Source organism: Dendronephthya gigantea, unplaced genomic scaffold (assembly GCF_004324835.1).
Source record: "Dendronephthya gigantea isolate DGI-Jeju-01 unplaced genomic scaffold, DenGig_1.0 000198F, whole genome shotgun sequence".
NCBI lineage: Eukaryota > Metazoa > Cnidaria > Anthozoa > Malacalcyonacea > Nephtheidae > Dendronephthya > Dendronephthya gigantea.
Genome location: NW_021163208.1, coordinates 98,798 through 116,887, shown reverse-complemented (window position 1 = coordinate 116,887; position 18,090 = coordinate 98,798). Strand labels below are relative to the sequence as shown.

The window sequence follows — 18,090 nt, the reverse complement described above, 5'->3', positions numbered from 1 at the left end:
TGTTCAGGAGAGAGAGACACGCGTAACACATTAATTAAAAGGACATTGTTTTATACGCGAACATGTTCTTTATAACATCTATATACATAAAAGTGTATTAATTATATATATTTATGATATAAGTGAGTGAAAAATTTCGGCTCTGCATCGTAATGTCATAATAATAGATTGATCATGTCATATAACTTACATTTTAATAAGGACATTGTTTTAACGCGAACATTTTCTTTATAACATCTATATACATAAAAGTGTATTAAAATTATATATTTTATGGTATAATTTAGTGAAAATTTTCGGCTCTGCATCGTAATGTCATAATAATAGATTGATCATGTCATAAACATAATAAATAAAATTATTCGTGTTTCAGTTTGTCTCCTTAATGGTAAATCTTTCCAAGTGTTGAATCATTCAACCAAACTACGACCTAAAGATGAATTCATACGATTTTACCTCAAGTGAGATAAGATCAGTAGAAATTCAATTCCACTCACTGTTTCTAAAATTAATAGAAATCGAACACACAACGATTTTTGTATCCATTAACAAATATACGCGTGGAGGTTTTCTCAAGTGAACTTCTCTTCATAAAGTATTTCTCACGTCATCAAACATGTACTATCGTCTCCTTGGTTACGTTTTCTGGTATTAATAGGAGTTACACTGACGCGCAAGATACAGTAGCCATGATAAGAGCATTGCAGCGAGATGGTGGGAGAAAAACTGTTGCCTTAAGACTAAAAGTAAATATATACGTACAATAAGAGCGGTAGCGGTGAGGGGGGAGGTGATCTTAGCCACCTAAAATACATGAGAAATGTGTACGAACAAAGGCACAATGAACTCGTCAAATTGCGGCTCGCCTACATCCTCGTCCCCAGGGCCTAGCTCCGTTGCGCTCGCCTACTAAAATGCAAATGAAATATCACACAACGAGATCCTATGTACGTGTGTCATTTCCAAAAAAAGAATACCATTAATCTTTTACGCTACTTAGCTATATGATATGACATTATTTGGTACATGTGAATATTATATTTATTCATCTTTGATTTTTGTTTATATTACTGTATCATTCTTATATAACGTGTAAAAAACAAAGTCTTGGAAGCCACTTCAGTGCTTGCTTTGCGACTTGCCTGGCGAAAGAGCCGGCAAGAATGATGCAGCACATTGTATAAATAAATAAACTAAATACTGTATGCCATAAAATAAATCCCGTATTGCTTGCGATGCGTAGCATAGCAAGCTTTAAATCCGGTATTTTTTTTAATCGGGTTCTAGATAGCAGACCTCCGCGCGGCCAGCGCATAATTACCAGCAGCTAGCAGTGAACTACATGTAATTAATAACTGGAACGATACCTCCTCATTGTTTTCGTGAAGCTAAAATTTCCGGGACTTTACCTCCAGACACGCGCGTCTGGAGGTAAAGTCTCGCAAATTTTTGGCTTCATTCGCACGTGACTCGCGAGATCACTGCAGATGCAGAGCGAATTTGAAAGAAATTTGGTTAATTTTTGTTTGTTTCATGGTTTTAAATGTGTTTTTTTATGGAATTATAATGGAATTAATCTTAAATTCAACCAGGTGAACTGTTTTACGAATTACAACTGGAGTTGCCGATCGGATTGGAAACAAATTCTCTTTTAAACGGAACAGGTTTACTGCGATGTGCAATTTTGACAACAATATTTGTACGAAACGGATATCTTAAAAGCTAAAATTTCATCGCAAAATACATTTGGTAGACATTGTTTAACATTACAAGTTTAAGTTTATTTAATTCCAAGTGACTATAGATGGAAAAAAGTTGTATTAATTGCAGAATAAAACAAATATTCCTGCATTGTCACGCTAGGCTCTACGCTTTTTCCTAGCAAAGAGCCGTTTTAATCCGCATTTCCAAAATAGGTCCATAAAATGCATTCTACTAAAATCAAGAATGTCTGAGCCGGCTGTAAGCACTAACAAAATAAGTTATTTAACTCCCTAAAAAAATTTTTCGGGGAGTTTTTATCAAATTTTACGAAATCCGTATACAGGGTGTCCCAAAAAAAAGTCCCCGCTATTGAAATGAAGCTTTTGTTGGAATTTGAATGCATGATCAACGCAGTAGTGTGTAAATAGCATAGTTATTAGGTTGAGGCATTCAAACAAAGCGTCTTGCTTTCAATTGGGTTTATTATAATATTAAGGCAATCAGATTCTAACAAAGGCTTGATTTCAATAGAGGGGACATTTTTTTGGGACACCCTGTATATCCGGTGGTTGCGTGGCGCGTGGATATGACGTAAGAATGACGTTTATTTGGCAAATTCTGGGAAACCAGCGACCTCTGTCCATATCTCCTCTGTGCGACTGACGAAGACATATTGTAAATTTTCTTTGAAATTGAAGTTGCTTTTTTCGGCTGTTTGTATTCCAGTGCATTCCGTTGAATTGCTAGCAAACTCATGTCGTCCTGGTTAGTTAACGTGCAATGTAAAAAGATATTCAGAGATGCAAGAAATAAGTTAGTTTCAATTCTGCACCCAATGCTCAATGATTTTGACTACAAAGGTGAAAAGTTGGACATCAAAGACATTGCAGAATTCATGAGTAAGTTTGGAGTGGATTACTCCGTGTTGACAGTGGACCTAGACTTGGAGTTACTAATACTTGTAAAGACCGAAGAAGGAGTTGATATCAAGAACAAGCCATTTTTGTACGCGGTAAGTACGCAAACAAATATCGCAACTTCATATAGACAGAACTAAATATGAAATATTATATATACACACAATTATATTATTGACAGCATTCCATGATGTAGATCCCACAGTGGACATAGGTTAACATTTAGAATAATTCACGCAGAATACATATTATCAGAAGTATAACTAGAGATTATTATTTTAATTTTTGTGTCCTCAAATATTCCCAAATTGCACACTTCATGCATGCACATGCACGACACTTCCTGGATTGATCGATGGCAGCTCTGTGGCAATTTCTTGCCTTCATAAAACGAATAAGCATAACTGGATGTCCTGGGCAGCATTTATTTTCCTGGGCAGGACTGAATATGAAATATCATATAAATTATACACATATGTTATTGACAGCATTCCATGATGTAGATCTTAATTACAGTGGACATAGGCCAACATTTAGAATAATTCACCTCAACACCTATGCAGAATAGATATTATCAGACGTGTAACTAGAGATTATTTTTGTGCATGTCCTCACATTTTCCCAAATTACACACTTCATGCACATGCCATGACACTTCCTGGGCTGGATTGATAGCAGCCTGTGAATTTTTTACTGCAGCAATTATAGCTAGAACACCTGGGCAACCCAATTCTTAACAGCTAGTGAATGTTAATTATATAATCTTATAGATAATGTACCTTGTTGTATGTTACTTATCCATGAATTGCATGGGACTTTCACAGAACAAGAATAAACACTATTTTTTATAGGGAATTTCTATGCTCTAAAATTGACGCTCGATCTAACAGATCTTTAACATAAAGCACCATTGGCCTCATACCCAAATAGTTCAACTTTATGAAAAAATTATGCAACTTTGTGCAAATATTACAATTAGAAGTTTTTATCCATGTAAGAAAAATTGCTGTCATAGATAAATAATTTAATTGAAAAAATGAAGAACCAGTTGCATATAGTTGAATAATAATACCTGTCATGATTATAAGGCAAATTAATGTTAACATCAATGAATCAAATATATAATTTTTTCAAATTTAATTTATTCATTATAATAAACCATATGCATGGGCAGCCCAGACTTTGACAAATTCAACTGGCACATGTGATACTCGCACGTGTGTTGCACATAATTTGTCTACTTAGTTGTTTACGAATTAGGCAAAGTAAGTGTTTTCATTCCTGCAATGGTAAGAATATTCTCATTCGATGAAAGATGGAATATTCCATTCAATCTTTCATTACATCCATATGTTTCACCTTATGAAAATATTCTTACCATTGCACTCATAAACATTCATTATTAGTATATTATTTCTGTCTTAACAGACAACACAGTAGATATAGTAGCTTGTGATTGTTAACATTGCTGTCTTTAACTGGTAATTTGTAAATAGTTATTTATAATAGACATTGCCGAAAAAATTGTGTCTCTGCCCACTGACTCAACCCAACAATGAAATATTTCCCTCGGTCTCAAAAATTGGGAAATATTTCCCTCGGTCTCAAAAATTCAAAAACGTTGGGAAATATTTCCCTATAGGCTATACGGACGTCCAATCTGGTAAATAACATATATATATAATAATATAATATATATATATATTATTCTATTATATAGATGGGGGTATTTTACACTACACTCGATTTATTGGCACGGCACGGCTAAAATGGGTACCCGTGCCCATTTCATCCGCGCCCGGCCTTTGTTTTGGTAGCCTGATCACTAGTGAAATTGGACACGGGTACCCATTTTAGCCGTGCCGTGCCGATAAATTGATTGTAGTGTAAACGGGGCTACATATTGTCGGTCAGGCATAGTCCACGAGGCTATATATATTTAAGCATTGCCTAAAAAATCAGCTGGAATGTTTTACTACCGGTACAGGACTATGCAGTGAAGGATCATTCTGTACGTTATTTTATTGTCCACTCACAGACAAGAAGTGTATAGATAATATCTAGAATATATCCAGACTATCCATATATAAAGCTCATGGCATTCAAGTTAAACTCAAGGTACCCATCTGCGAAGTCAACAGACAATCAAATTTCTCTATTCATTAAAATAAGATTGGCTATACTCACTTCCGGCTTGCAAAGTGTATTAAAATAGTCTTATACAACCGGCCCCAGGTTTGATTGTAAACTGCACTTGAGCACAAATACACTTGTATAGTGAGTGGAGTTATACAGGGTGAGTCAAAAAAAAGTCCCCCCTATTGAAATGAAGCCTTTGTTGATTTGAATGCGTGATCAACGCAGTAGTGTGTAAATAGCATAGTTATTAGGTTGAGGCATTCAAATAAAGCGTCTTGCTTTCAATTGGGTTTATCATAATATTAAGGCAATCAGATTCTAACAAAGGCTTGATTTCAATAGAGGGGACTTTTTTCTGACTCACCCTGTAGTTCGCTTTTACACAAATTAGGGTTGAAAATACACATGCAAATTTGTTTTGTTTTCTACACACTCTTTCTCTCTCTTTTATTCAGCTGTAAATTTCCTTTCGTATATTATTATAATTCACAGGCCCAAAGACTATATGCAGTACAACTACTCTGCATTCCTTTCCACGAACTTTCAAAAGTGGAAGAAGTTATTGCATTGAACATGTCTAATGTGAAGACAAGTTTCCTATACAATACAGGTAGAAGAAGTATTGCTAATATGTTTTTATTAACTGGCTTATTTTAGTTCTTTACATGTAACCTGTTGTAATGCATAATTACAAATTACAAAAGAATAGTAGCGCAGCGAAGTCGCAGATAGTTACGAAGTTGCAGATTTTTTAGTATGGAAATTTATTGATTTGAAAAGGTTCTGTCTTAAAACCAGAATATCAAAGTACAGTAAATTTAACACCATATCCAACTCTTGCTGAAAGGGCTCAACCGAGTGAAACATGCATATGAGGCCAGTGAAGGGAGCTACAGTGGCGTAGCCAGCCCGACAATTTAGTCATGCTATGCTAAGATTTTAGTGTTCATTGACTGTGAAAACAGTGAATTTCTAAAGAAATGAATAATGATAATAACATGAAATTTGCAATTGCATAGCATGACTAAATCGTCAGGCTAACTACGCCACTGGGGACCTAGCTACTTTACAGGGTGTCCCAAAAAAAAGCAACCACTTAAATATGCAGAACATTGATACAGCTCTACAGGGTGTATCAAAAAAAACGCAACCACCTAATATTCATGAATATCCTCTTTGTTCTACAACACAAAAGACGTTTGGCCCCTGGAATGCGAGAAAGCTTGTAATCATATTCTAGCGGCACAATCGTCGGTAAACAAAGTCAGGTGCGTAAACCAACGAGCTGAATTGAAAGTATTTAACGAGTAAAATTTTACTTACAACTTATTTTATAAGGTTGACAATAAAAACTCGTTGTTCGGTTGTTAGCTGCACCATTATTAGTTTAGCTGATTTGACTATTAGCAGTTAAACTGTACGATTAGAAGCCATTTTAAAATCCAAGGGGCATAAAATCTATTGAGCTTATAAACAATATGAATTTTAGAATATTAAGTGGTTGCGTTTTTTTTTAGACACCCTGTAAAGCGCAATGGATAAGCGCCTCTGGGAATTGAAAATGGCTCTTAATCCTTCATTTACAATGCTAAAAGTCGTTTTAGCTGAACTATGGTGCAAACCCGACCTATATTAATATTCTTGCATATTTAAGTGGTTGCGTTTTTTTTGGAACACCCTGTACTCGAATATAGCTACCTACTGTATATATAAGCTGTTCTGCAATCTGATTGCTCGAGATAATCATCGTATATCAGCTCAAAAAGAAAATACCCGATAGTTTTGCTTAGGGGTGCATGATAAAGAAGGAAAAAACCATTAAGAAAGCCATGAAGGGTTAAGAGTAATATGTACTAGATGAATGGCCATCTAGTAGCATACATGTGATGGGTCAATTAAGTAAGTGATTGATCTCTGCTGTGTTCCGAGGCTTTTTTCCTCGAGATCTCCAGTTGTCATCCCAGGGCCCTACTCACTGTGAGTAGGCTGCTTTGGTAATTATGATTATCATATATCATTCATTCTCTCGCTGTAGGTCGATGTGGCTCAACTTTACTCTGCAAAGTGCTCGATCAACTCCCAAGAGTTCAGTCGATATCTGAGCCTGATGTGTTTGCTATCTTAGCACGTCATTTTGACGAAAGAATGGTTGGTTGCTATCCTAAGGCACGTACGAAGAAGGCGACGTTCATCACAATCACCCGTGTTGCAATTCTTCTATACTCAACAATTATTTTTTATTTCGCGCTCGAGATAAAATATGTATCTGCTACAAGCTCAGATCCGAGACCACGCACGCAGCGGAGCTGCTGCAGAAAGCCATGCCAAGTGCCAAAAACATCTACTTGTATCGGAACTGTTTTAGCTTTGGTGAATCATATGCCCGTGTCAGTGTAGAAGGAAACTACAACCTATACTGGCTTATCTCTACCCTTAGAGCTGATTCTACATATCTTTGGTATAAATTTAAGTATTGCCAACTACGTGTAAACAATTGTTTTTATCAAAACATGGGGAATAACCCAGAAAATGAAAATGTTCCATTTAGACATGGCTTCTACTGGTGTTTCACCTACATTTGGTGGCGCAATATCGAGAAAGCTATAACTATGACACAAACATACCCTGACCATTTTTTTCATGCGATATTACGATACGAAGATTTATCAATCAGAAAAGAGGAACTTGCTTTAATAGTTGCAAGAAAACTCGGCTATCTGGAAGAAAACGAGTCTTCTAGTGTGGAGTCGAGGATGCTTAGTTCGATTACAAGCGTGTTTAAATCGAACAGTCAGTCAGGTACTGAAGTGGCATCAAAGCGAGATGTAGAGAACAAAGATGACGTCTGGTATGGTGAATGGGAGAAACAGCAGATTAATGATGTTCTACAATATCTTGGCCGTACTGTTAGGAATGGAGATTTTTTTATACCTGGAACCATCTAAAAATATCTGCATGCTTGTGTTGGTGTTCGCTGGGCACGCCGTGCATGTGAGCATAACTCTAAATTAGGTTAGTTTTAATTGAAATATTGGCACGCTTACATCGGGCTAAATTAACCTTGATTTTCTTTTCGACTTTATCCTCAGAACCAAGAGACAATAGTTTTCCTTGTCTGTGATCGCCGAAAACAGAATTTACGATCTAATATATTAATCACTGTACGTTCTTGTTTCAGACAGCCTGGCTTACTTTACTTATTATATCCAATTGAGTCATTAGAGACCTTTAGCTTAACCAATATGACAAACCGCGAACAGCAAACGGCTAATTTCAAATTAATGACATTTAAAATTAGATTTTTGGCACCTTCTCGGCCACAACTTCTCTCAGGTAACGAGCGATTACATAGTCTTAGTCGATTGACAAATTTATTCCAAGCTAATCATTCCTATTCAAACTTATCGTTATCTTTCTACAGAATGTATTTTATATAATATATTACGAAAAATCTCTACGGCGTAGTCGTGATCTATCTTTGGAAACAAATTCTGAAGGAAACGTAACCCAGTACTTCCCCCGCGGGAGCAATCCCTGTTTATAGAGTGAGGCTGAAAATAATGCGAACACTGTTGTATCTGCATGACGTAAGTGATCAATCCCACTACGCATGAATAGGGCAACCGTACCTCACATGATTTCAGTTTGAATTCGGAAAGAGATATTTCAATACGTTCGGAAAAGCGATTGAATTCAAGTCAACCTGTCAAAGGTTCCAATTATCTTCCCTCATCACCTCGAGCATTTCATGGCTTGACAGGCACGCCGCAACATCGGTAATTGGGGGGGGGCATATATTCATATATTGGACTTCTGCATTATTGGTTTCTTCTAAAATCGATTGTTTTTACGGTCTGTGAACTTTAATATATGAATATATGCCTCCCCCCCAATTATCGATCTTCCGGCGTCCTTTTAGCTAAATAAATGACCAGAGTTTGAAGAGACTTTTTTATCGAGTACGCTATATATGAAAAGGTCTGTCGCGCCACAGTTAATAGAATATACATGGTTTGGAGACTAATATGTTATTGTCTACGTTTATGCAAAAAATGGTTCCTCTCTCGTCACGTGTCTATTGTATTTTAGCCAAATGTTGTTACACGAAGTTTGATTGGCTCGATAGTTTTGTGGAGCCTATCAAATTTCGTGTAACATCAGATTTTCTGCGTTTGACGTCACTATAAGAAAGGTTTATACAACGATGACACTTACATATGTGGGATTCATTGAGCCCCTCAAATTTTAAGTTAGACATTCACGAATCTAAAGAAAGCTATTTCAGTGTAACAGACCTTTTAGTCTTGAAATTATACTCAATAAAACAGGTTAACTTTTTTGCGCCACCCGATATGTAGAAGAGCGATCCAAGAACATAACGCCATCAAACTCAAATGGACTTTGATAATCGACTGGGGAAAGGTCTGCAAAGGTTGCTTGCTACAAGCATGCAACATGTCTTCAATACTCAAAAGAACCACAGAAAATTTCTGTGTGATGATCTTTTGAAAGGAGATAAAAATAAAGAATATCCCCTCACAATGTTGTGTCTTTCGTCGAAGATGATAATACTCTATATCGAAATATCAAGCATGCAACATGTCTTCAATACTCAAAAGAACCACAGAAAATTTCTGTGTGATGATCTTTTGAAAGGAGATAAAAATAAAGAATATCCCCCCACAATGTTGTGTCTTTCGTCGAAGATGATAATACTCTATATCGAAATATCAATGTCGTTTAAATGTCTTGACTAAATTAAAGAGAAAAACATTGTTGGATATATTTAATATATCTTGACCAATTCAGCTTGAAAAACTTACTTGGTGTAAATGTGGACATTGCGCATTATTAACATAAGGGCTGTAGAATGTTATTGCTGCTATGAAAAAGCACTAAACTGTGCGTTTGATGCTGTTCGATTAAGTTTAGATTTAATTGGGGAAAGAATATATTTTTAAAATACATGTAGATTCTGGTCCTATTTTAATATTATCGCTGCTATTTCGCCGTTTAACAAGATATGATCACTTATGGTTGCGTTGACACGTCGCAGTTAATTTGCACAGGATTGAAGATTTAATATATAAGCAGGAATTCCAAATACTTTTTAAAGTACAATGAGCTTCTGAATTTCGCGATCGAACAACATTAAGGTTTGCAAGGCATCTAAATGAATATGAACTGTATAAAATGCACCGCATATAATGTCAATTGCACGGCATATAAAGAGAAATGCACCGCGTATAATGTCAATTGCACGGCATATATTAAAAGAGAAATGCACCGCGTATAATGTCAAAAGGACAGCATATAAAGAACAAGACGCCGTTCTGGCGTTAACTCCGGCGCACGTGCCAGTCTTCAATATAGAGCTTCTGAACATAAACAATACAGTTCGCGTATTGTTTCGCATACATATTCGCATTTAGATGCCTTGCGAACCTAAATGTTCGATCGCGAAATTCAGAAGCACATCGCAGTATAGAAGTTCAATTGTTCAAAAATGTAAATAAACCGCATGATACATTCGTTTCGTCTTACACTTTGCCTTTGGAATTCGCGCTTATATAGTTGTATTAAATCTTCGATCCTGTGCAAACTACGCCACGTGTCAACGCGCCCATACACGACCACATCATCTTGTTAAACGGCGAAATAGCAGCGACATTATTAAAATAGGACCGGAATCTACACGTATTAAATATATTCTTACCCCAATTCAATCTAAACTTAATCGAACAGCATGAAAAGAACGGTTTATTTGTTCATCTTGGAGGAATTGCCGTATCATGCGAGCGAATCGAATCGCGCATTGGAAAATTAGCCAAAGCTGTGCACCACAACTCTTGGGAGATAAGACTGGGACGTAGATAAATACAGTCACATACACATTTTAAATACTAGTATATTTCGCGCCATTACACACTTGCGACGACGAAAAATAAAAAAAAAAAACAAAAAAAAAACAAACAAAACAAAACCGGGGCGAATTTTCAACTCCGTCGCTGACGCCGGAGTAAAAATGCACCGCATATAATGTCAAAAGACAGCATATAGAGACAAAACCACCGCATATGATGAATATATACCACGTAAGACAGCTATGGCATTCCATAGTATTGTTTATGTTCAGAGCCTTTTATTGAAGACTAGCACGTGCGCGGCACGCCGGAGTTAACGCCAGAAAAGGCGTCTTGTTTATGCTAAAATATAGTAAAATTGTTAGCAGGGGAAAATATGCGCGCCTTAGCTTTAGTATAAATCTAAATATAAGTTGAATTCTAAACTTTGGGAGATTGGTTATTAGTTGTGTTGTGTTGTCACCGTAACGTCGTGTTGTGTATCGACGTGCACTACATGTGTAAATATGTGTGTACATAGTTCATATTCAATGTTCTCTTCCAAATATTTTGAAAAACATGTCCCCGCAAAGTTGATGCATTAATTTTGCATAGGTATTTGATCCTGTTCCCCCTCTATACTCTATTTTACCAAGTTTTTCAAGTTGCCATATGAGAATACAACAATAGTTTATATAATCATATTTCCCGAACCCATCAAATGACGTCACAAAGTATGCTAGCATAAATTAGCATAAGGCTCGAGATTTTCAAAATGGCGGACCACCGATGAACATTTTTGGAAATTTTCTCAAGAACCAAATACGATAGACACACAAAAACATTAAATTAAGTATTTCCTAGATGATTTCAACAGATTTGGCAAATAAAAATTTTCGTTGCCAATGTTCTTTAATCGGAAGAGTCGAGCTCTGTGACGTCCATATCTTCTCTGTGCGACTGACGAAGACATATTGTAAATTTTACTTTGAAATTGAAGTTGCTTTTTTCGGCTGTTTGTATTCCAGTGAATTCCGTTGAGTTGCTAGCAAAGTCATGTCGTCCTGGTTAGTTAACGTGCAATGTAAAAAGATATTCAGAGATGCAAGAAATAAGTTAGTTTCAATTCTGCACCCAATGCTCAATGATTTTGACTACAAAGGTGAAAAGTTGGACATCAAAGACATTGCAGAATTCATGAGTAAGTTTGGAGTGGATTACTCCGTGTTGACAGTGGACCTAGACTTGGAGTTACTAATACTTGTAAAGACCGAAGAAGGAGTTGATATCAAGAACAAGCCATTTTTGTACGCGGTAAGTACGCAAACAAATATCGCAACTTCATATACACAGAACTAAATATGAAATATTATATATACACATATATTATTGACAGCATTCCATGATGTCCCCTCTATTGAAATCAAGCCTTTGTTAGAATCTGATTGCCTTAACATTATGATAAACCCAATTGAAAGCAAGACGCTTTATTTAAATGCCTCAACCTAATAACTATGCTATTTACACACTACTGCATTGATCATGCATTCAAATTCCAACAAAAGCTTCATTTCAATAGCGGGGACTTTTTTTTGGGACACCCTGTAGATCCTACAGTGGACATAGGTTAACATTTAGAATAATTCACGCAGAATACATATTATCAGAAGTATAACTGGAGATTATTTTTTTAATTTTTGTGTCCTCAAATATTCTCAAATTGCACACTTCATGCACATGCACAACACTTCCTGGATTGATGGCAGCTCTGTGGCAATTTCTTGCCTTCGTAAAACGAATAAGCATAACTGGATGTCCTGGGCAGCATTTATTTTCCTGGGCAGAACTAAATATGAGATATTATATAAATTATACGCATATATATTATTGACAGCATTCCATGATGTAGATCTTACAGTGGACATAGGCCAACATTTAGAATAATTCACGTCAACACCTATGCAGAATAGATATTATCAGAAGTGTAACTAGAGATTATTTTTGTGTCTTCACATTTTCCCAAATTGCACACTTCATGCACATGCCATGACACTTCCTGGGCTGGATTGATAGCAGCCTGTTAATTTTTTACTGCAGCAATTATAGAACACCTGGGCAACCCAATTCTTAACAGCTAGTGAATGTTATATAATCTTATAGATAATGTACCTCCATGAATTTCATGGGACTTTCACAGAACAAGAATAGACACTATTTTTTATGGGGCATTTCTATACTCTAAAATTGATGCTCTAACAGATCTTTAACGTAATCCACCATTGGCCTCGTACCCAAATAGTTCAACTTTATGCAAAAATTATGCAACTTTGTGCAAATATATTACAATGAGAAGTTCTTATCCATAAGAAAAATTGCTGTCAAAGATAAATGATTTAATTGAAAAAATAAAGAACCAGTGGCATATAGTTATACCTGTCATGATTATAAGGCAAATTAATGTTAACATCAATGAATCAAATATATAATTTTTTCAAATTTAATTTATTCATTATAATAAACCATGCATGGGCAGCCCAGACTTTGACAAATTTAACTGGCACATATGTGATACTCGCATGTGTGTTGCACATAATTTTAATTTGTCGACTTAGTTGTTTAGGAATTAGGCAAAGTAAGCACAACACACACTTGTAAGTGCCACATGCACCAGTCAAAATCTGGTCTGCCTATTATATGTAATGTACCACAACAAAACTGAGAAGATAAAACTTGGCTAAGAAGTTACAGATTATAGATCTATAATACACCAGAATGTATATTTAAAACAATTAGATCAATATTAATTAATATGTTTTCCTAATTAATAATCGGTACAGTAACAATAGTGAATTTGTTATTTGAAATGATGCTAAGGTTGACGTCAATTATACTTAATTTTACATCTGTTTTGCTGATCGAACTTCAGACAATATAGGCAATTTGATATTTGATTATCACACTTTCTACATTCTAATATGCTGTAACTTTGAGCATGGAATCTTTGAGCATGGAATCTGCTTTTGAAACTGAGTTATTTGTGAACTTAGTTGGAACCTTATTAAAAGTTATTATTTCGAGTTTAGTTTACTTTTTTTTGTTGCATATCCATTAATACTTTTAACAGCTAGCTAGCTGTATAAAATAACATACAGTACTTAAGTATGCCACCCAGGGCTGTATATATCGATACCCTGGGTAGCATATATCATAGGTCACACTTGCAATACCAGGCAGCACCTTATTAATATAATGTCTTTTAAACGGTTGTTTTTTTATCACAATATGCCATTAAATAAAATGATTGCTTTACTAAATATCACTAAGTTCTAATTGTGGTTATATCATGCATCATTTGCAATATGTTTATTCAATAAAGAAATAATTAATTAAGTTGATCTCTTTTGGTGTCATATAAAACAAATAATGAATGTTTTCATTCCTGCAATGGTAATAATATTTTCATTCGATGAAAGATGGAATATTCTATTCAATCTTTCATTACATCCATATGTTTCACCTTATGAAAATATTCTTACCATTGCACTCATAAACATTCATTATTAGTATATTATTTCTGTCTTAACAGACAACACAGTAGATATAGTAGCTTGTGATTGTTAACATTGCTGTCTTTAACTGGTAATTTGTAAATAGTTATTTATAATAGACATTGCCGAAAAAATTGTGTCTCTGCCCACTGACTCAACCCAACAATGAAATATTTCCCTCGGTCTCAAAAATTGGGAAATATTTCCCTCGGTCTCAAAAATTCAAAGACGTTGGGAAATATTTCCCTATAGGCTATACGGACGTCCAATCTGGTAAATAACATATATATATATATATATATATATATATATTATTATATATATATTATATTATATATATATATATATATATATATATATATTATTCTTATATAGATGGGGGTATTTTACTGAGAACTAAAACTAAAAACACTCGTAGAACTCATACGCCACTACATCCGGGATAAAGTGCGTATTTTCCGCCATGTCGTGACATAACAGGTTTCAAAAATTTCCCATTTCGTTGTTGTGAAAATGCAAGTAGTCTTTGGTTCGTATATAAAACGGAATTAACGTTGGAAATACAAACGAAAACACTTAACAGTATTCTACTTTAATGTTTAGGTTATAATTTAATTAAATTATATTTAAATTATAATAGTGGTTTTCTTTTATAATGGTCTTTCGCGGCTCTGTGTTGTACGTCGTCTTTATACATGTGTATTTTTGTCACTCGCAATTTAGTCCATATACTAAACAGGATATACACGGTTCGCTCGAATATATGGATTTATTATGTTCTGGTGTCAGAAACAATATTTCACTCGTTCGCTGCGCTCACTCGTGAGATATTATTTTTGCCACCCGAACATAAAATCCATATCTACTCGCATTTTACTGATGCTCAAATACATATTGTCAGGTCAGGCTTAGTCCACGAGGCTATATATATTTAAAAAATCAGCTGGAATGTTTTACTACCGGTACAGGACTATGCAGTGAAGGATCATTCTGTACGTTATTTTCTTGTCCACTCACAGACAAGAAGTGTATAGATAATATCTAGAATATATCCAGACTATCCATGCATATATAAACTTCATGGCATTCAAGTTAAACTCAAGGTACCCATCTGCGAAGTCAACAGACAATCAAATTTCTCTATTCATTAAAATAAGATTGGCTACTCACTTCTGGCTTGCAAAGTGTATTAAAATAGTTTTATACAACCGGCCCCAGGTTTGATTGTAAACTGCACTTGAGCACAAATACACTTGTATAGTAAGTCAAGTTATAGTTCGCTTTTACCCGAATTAGGGTTGAAAATGCACAAATTTGTTTTGTTTTCTACACACTCTTTCTCTCTCTTTTATTCAGCTGTAAATTTCCTTTCGTATATTATTACAATTCACAGGCCCAAAGACTATATGCAGTACAACTACTCTGCATTCCTTTCCATGAACTTTCAAAAGTGGAAGAAGTTATTGCATTGAACATGTCTAATGTGAAGACAAGTTTCCTATACAATACAGGTAGAAGTATTGCTAATATGTTTTTATTAACTGGCTTATTTTAGTTCTTTACATGCATGTAACCTGTTGTAATGCATAATTACAAATTACAAAAGAATAGTAGCGCAGCGAAGTCGCAGGTAGTTACGAAGCTGCAGATTTTTTAGTATGGAAATTTATTGATTTGAAAAGGTTCCATGTCTTAAAACCAGAATATCAAAGTACAGTAAATTTAACACCATATCCAACTCATGCTGAAATGGCTAAACCGAGTGAAACATGCATATATATGAGGCCAGTGAAGGGACCTAGCTATACTACACTCGAATATAGCTACCTACTGTATATATATATATATATATTAAATAATATATAATATTATTTATAATATATATATATATATATAATTATATAAGCTGTTCTGCAATCTGATTGCTCGAGATAATCATCGTATATCAGCTCAGCAATCATCGTATATAAGCTCAAAAAGATAATAGCCGACAGTTTTGCTTAGGGGTGATAAAGAAGGAAAAAACCATTAAGAAAGCCATGAAATGAATGGCCATCTAGTAGCATACATGTGATGGGTCAATTAAGTGAGTAAGTGATTGATCTCTGCTGTGTTCAGAGGCTTTTTTCCTCGAGATCTCCAGTTGTCTTCCCAGGGCCCTACTCACTGTGAGTAGGCTGCTTTGGTTAATATGATTATCATATATCATTCATTCTCTCGCTGTAGGTCGATGTGGCTCAACTCTGCTCTGCAAAGTGCTCGATCAACTCCCAAGAGTTCAGTCGATATCTGAGCCTGATGTGTTTGCTATCTTAGCACGTCATTTTGACGAAAGAATGGTTGGTTGCTATCCTAAGGCACGTACGAAGAAAGCGACGTTCATCACAATCACCCGTGTCGCAATTCTTCTACTCAACAATTATTTTTTATTTCGCGCTCCAGATAAAATATGTATCTGCTACAAGCTCAGATCCGAGACGACGCACGCAGCGGAGCTGCTGCAGAAAGCCATGCCAAGTGCCAAAAACATCTACTTGTATCGGAACTGTTTTAGCTTTGGTGAATCGTATGCCCGTGTCAGTGTAGAAGGAAACTACAATCTATACTGGCTTATCTCTACCCTTAGAGTTGATTCTACATATCTTTGGTATAAATTTAAGTATTGCCACCCACGTGTAAACAATTGTTTTTATCCAAACATGGGGAATAACCCAGAAAATGAAAATGTTCCATTTAGACATGGCTTCTACTGGTGTTTCACCTACATTTGGTGGCGCAATATTGAGAAAGCTATAACTATGATACACACATACCCTGACCATTTTTTTCATGCGATATTACGATACGAAGATTTATCAATCAGAAAAGAGGAACTTGCTTTAATAGTTGCAAGAAAACTCGGCTATCTGGAAGAAAACGAGTCTTCTAGTGTGGAGGCGAGGATGCTTAGTTCGATTACAAGCGTGTTTAAATCGAACAGTCAGTCAGGCACTGAAATGGCATCAAAGCGAGATGTAGAGAACAAAGATGACGTCTGGTATGGTGAATGGGAGAAACAGCAGATTAATGATGTTCTACAATATCTTGGCCGTACTGTTAGGAATGGAGATTTTTTCATACCTGGAACCATCTAAGAATATCTGCATGCTTGTGTTGGTGTTCGCAGGGCACGCTGTGCATGTGAGCATAACTCTAAATTAGGTTAGTTTTAATTGAAATATTGGCACGCTTACATCGGCCTAAATTAACCTTGGTTTTCTGTTCGACTTTATCCTCAGAACCAAGAGACAATAGTTCTCCTTGTCTGTGATCGCCGAAAACAGAATTTACGATCTAATATATTAATCACTGTACGTTCTTGTTTCAGACAGCCTGGCTTACTTTACTTATTATATCCAATTGAGTCATTAGAGACCTTTAGCTTAACCAATATGACAAACTGCGAACAGCAAACGGCTAATTTCAAATTAATGACATTTAAAATTAGATTTTTGGCACTTTCTTGGCCGCAATTTCTCTCAGGTAACGAGCGATTACATAGTCTTAGTCGATTGACAAACTTAATCCAAGCTAATCATTCCTATTCAAACTTAATTGTTATCTTACTACAGAATGTATTTTATATAATATATTACGAAAAATCTCTACGGCGTAGTCGTGATCTATCTTTGGAAACAAGTTCTGAAGGAAACGTAACCCAGTACTTCCCCCGTGGGAGCAATCCCTGTTGAGAGTGAGGCTGAAAATAATGCGAACACTGTTGCATCTGACGTAAGTGATCAATCCCACTACGCATGAATAGGGCAACCGTACCTCACATGATTTCAGTTTGAATTCGGAAAGAGATATTTCAATACGTTCGGAAAAGCGATTGAATTCAAGTCAACCTGTCAAAGGTTCCAATTATCTTCCCTCATCACCTCGAGCATTTCATGGCTT

The 18,090-nt window shown here is 35.6% G+C and overlaps 1 protein-coding gene across 4 annotated transcripts; it reads left to right on the top strand.

Moving 5' to 3' along the window:
• Positions 1 to 2,368: 2,368 nt before the first annotated feature.
• Positions 2,369 to 17,754, top strand: LOC114539288. 4 transcript variants are annotated; one of them, XM_028559914.1, is made up of 3 exons: positions 2,369 to 2,716; positions 5,253 to 5,370; positions 16,378 to 17,754. In XM_028559914.1, exons 1-3 carry the CDS (start codon positions 2,459 to 2,461, stop codon positions 17,283 to 17,285), a joined length of 1,284 nt encoding a protein of 427 aa, XP_028415715.1. In that variant the 5' UTR covers positions 2,369 to 2,458; the 3' UTR covers positions 17,286 to 17,754. The 4 variants fall into 4 exon arrangements, with proteins under 4 accessions (XP_028415715.1, XP_028415717.1, XP_028415714.1 ...); XM_028559916.1 differs by lacking the exon at positions 16,378 to 17,754 and adding an exon at positions 6,796 to 8,178; XM_028559913.1 differs by lacking the exons at positions 2,369 to 2,716; positions 5,253 to 5,370 and adding exons at positions 11,383 to 11,917; positions 15,545 to 15,662.
• Positions 17,755 to 18,090: the final 336 nt, after the last annotated feature.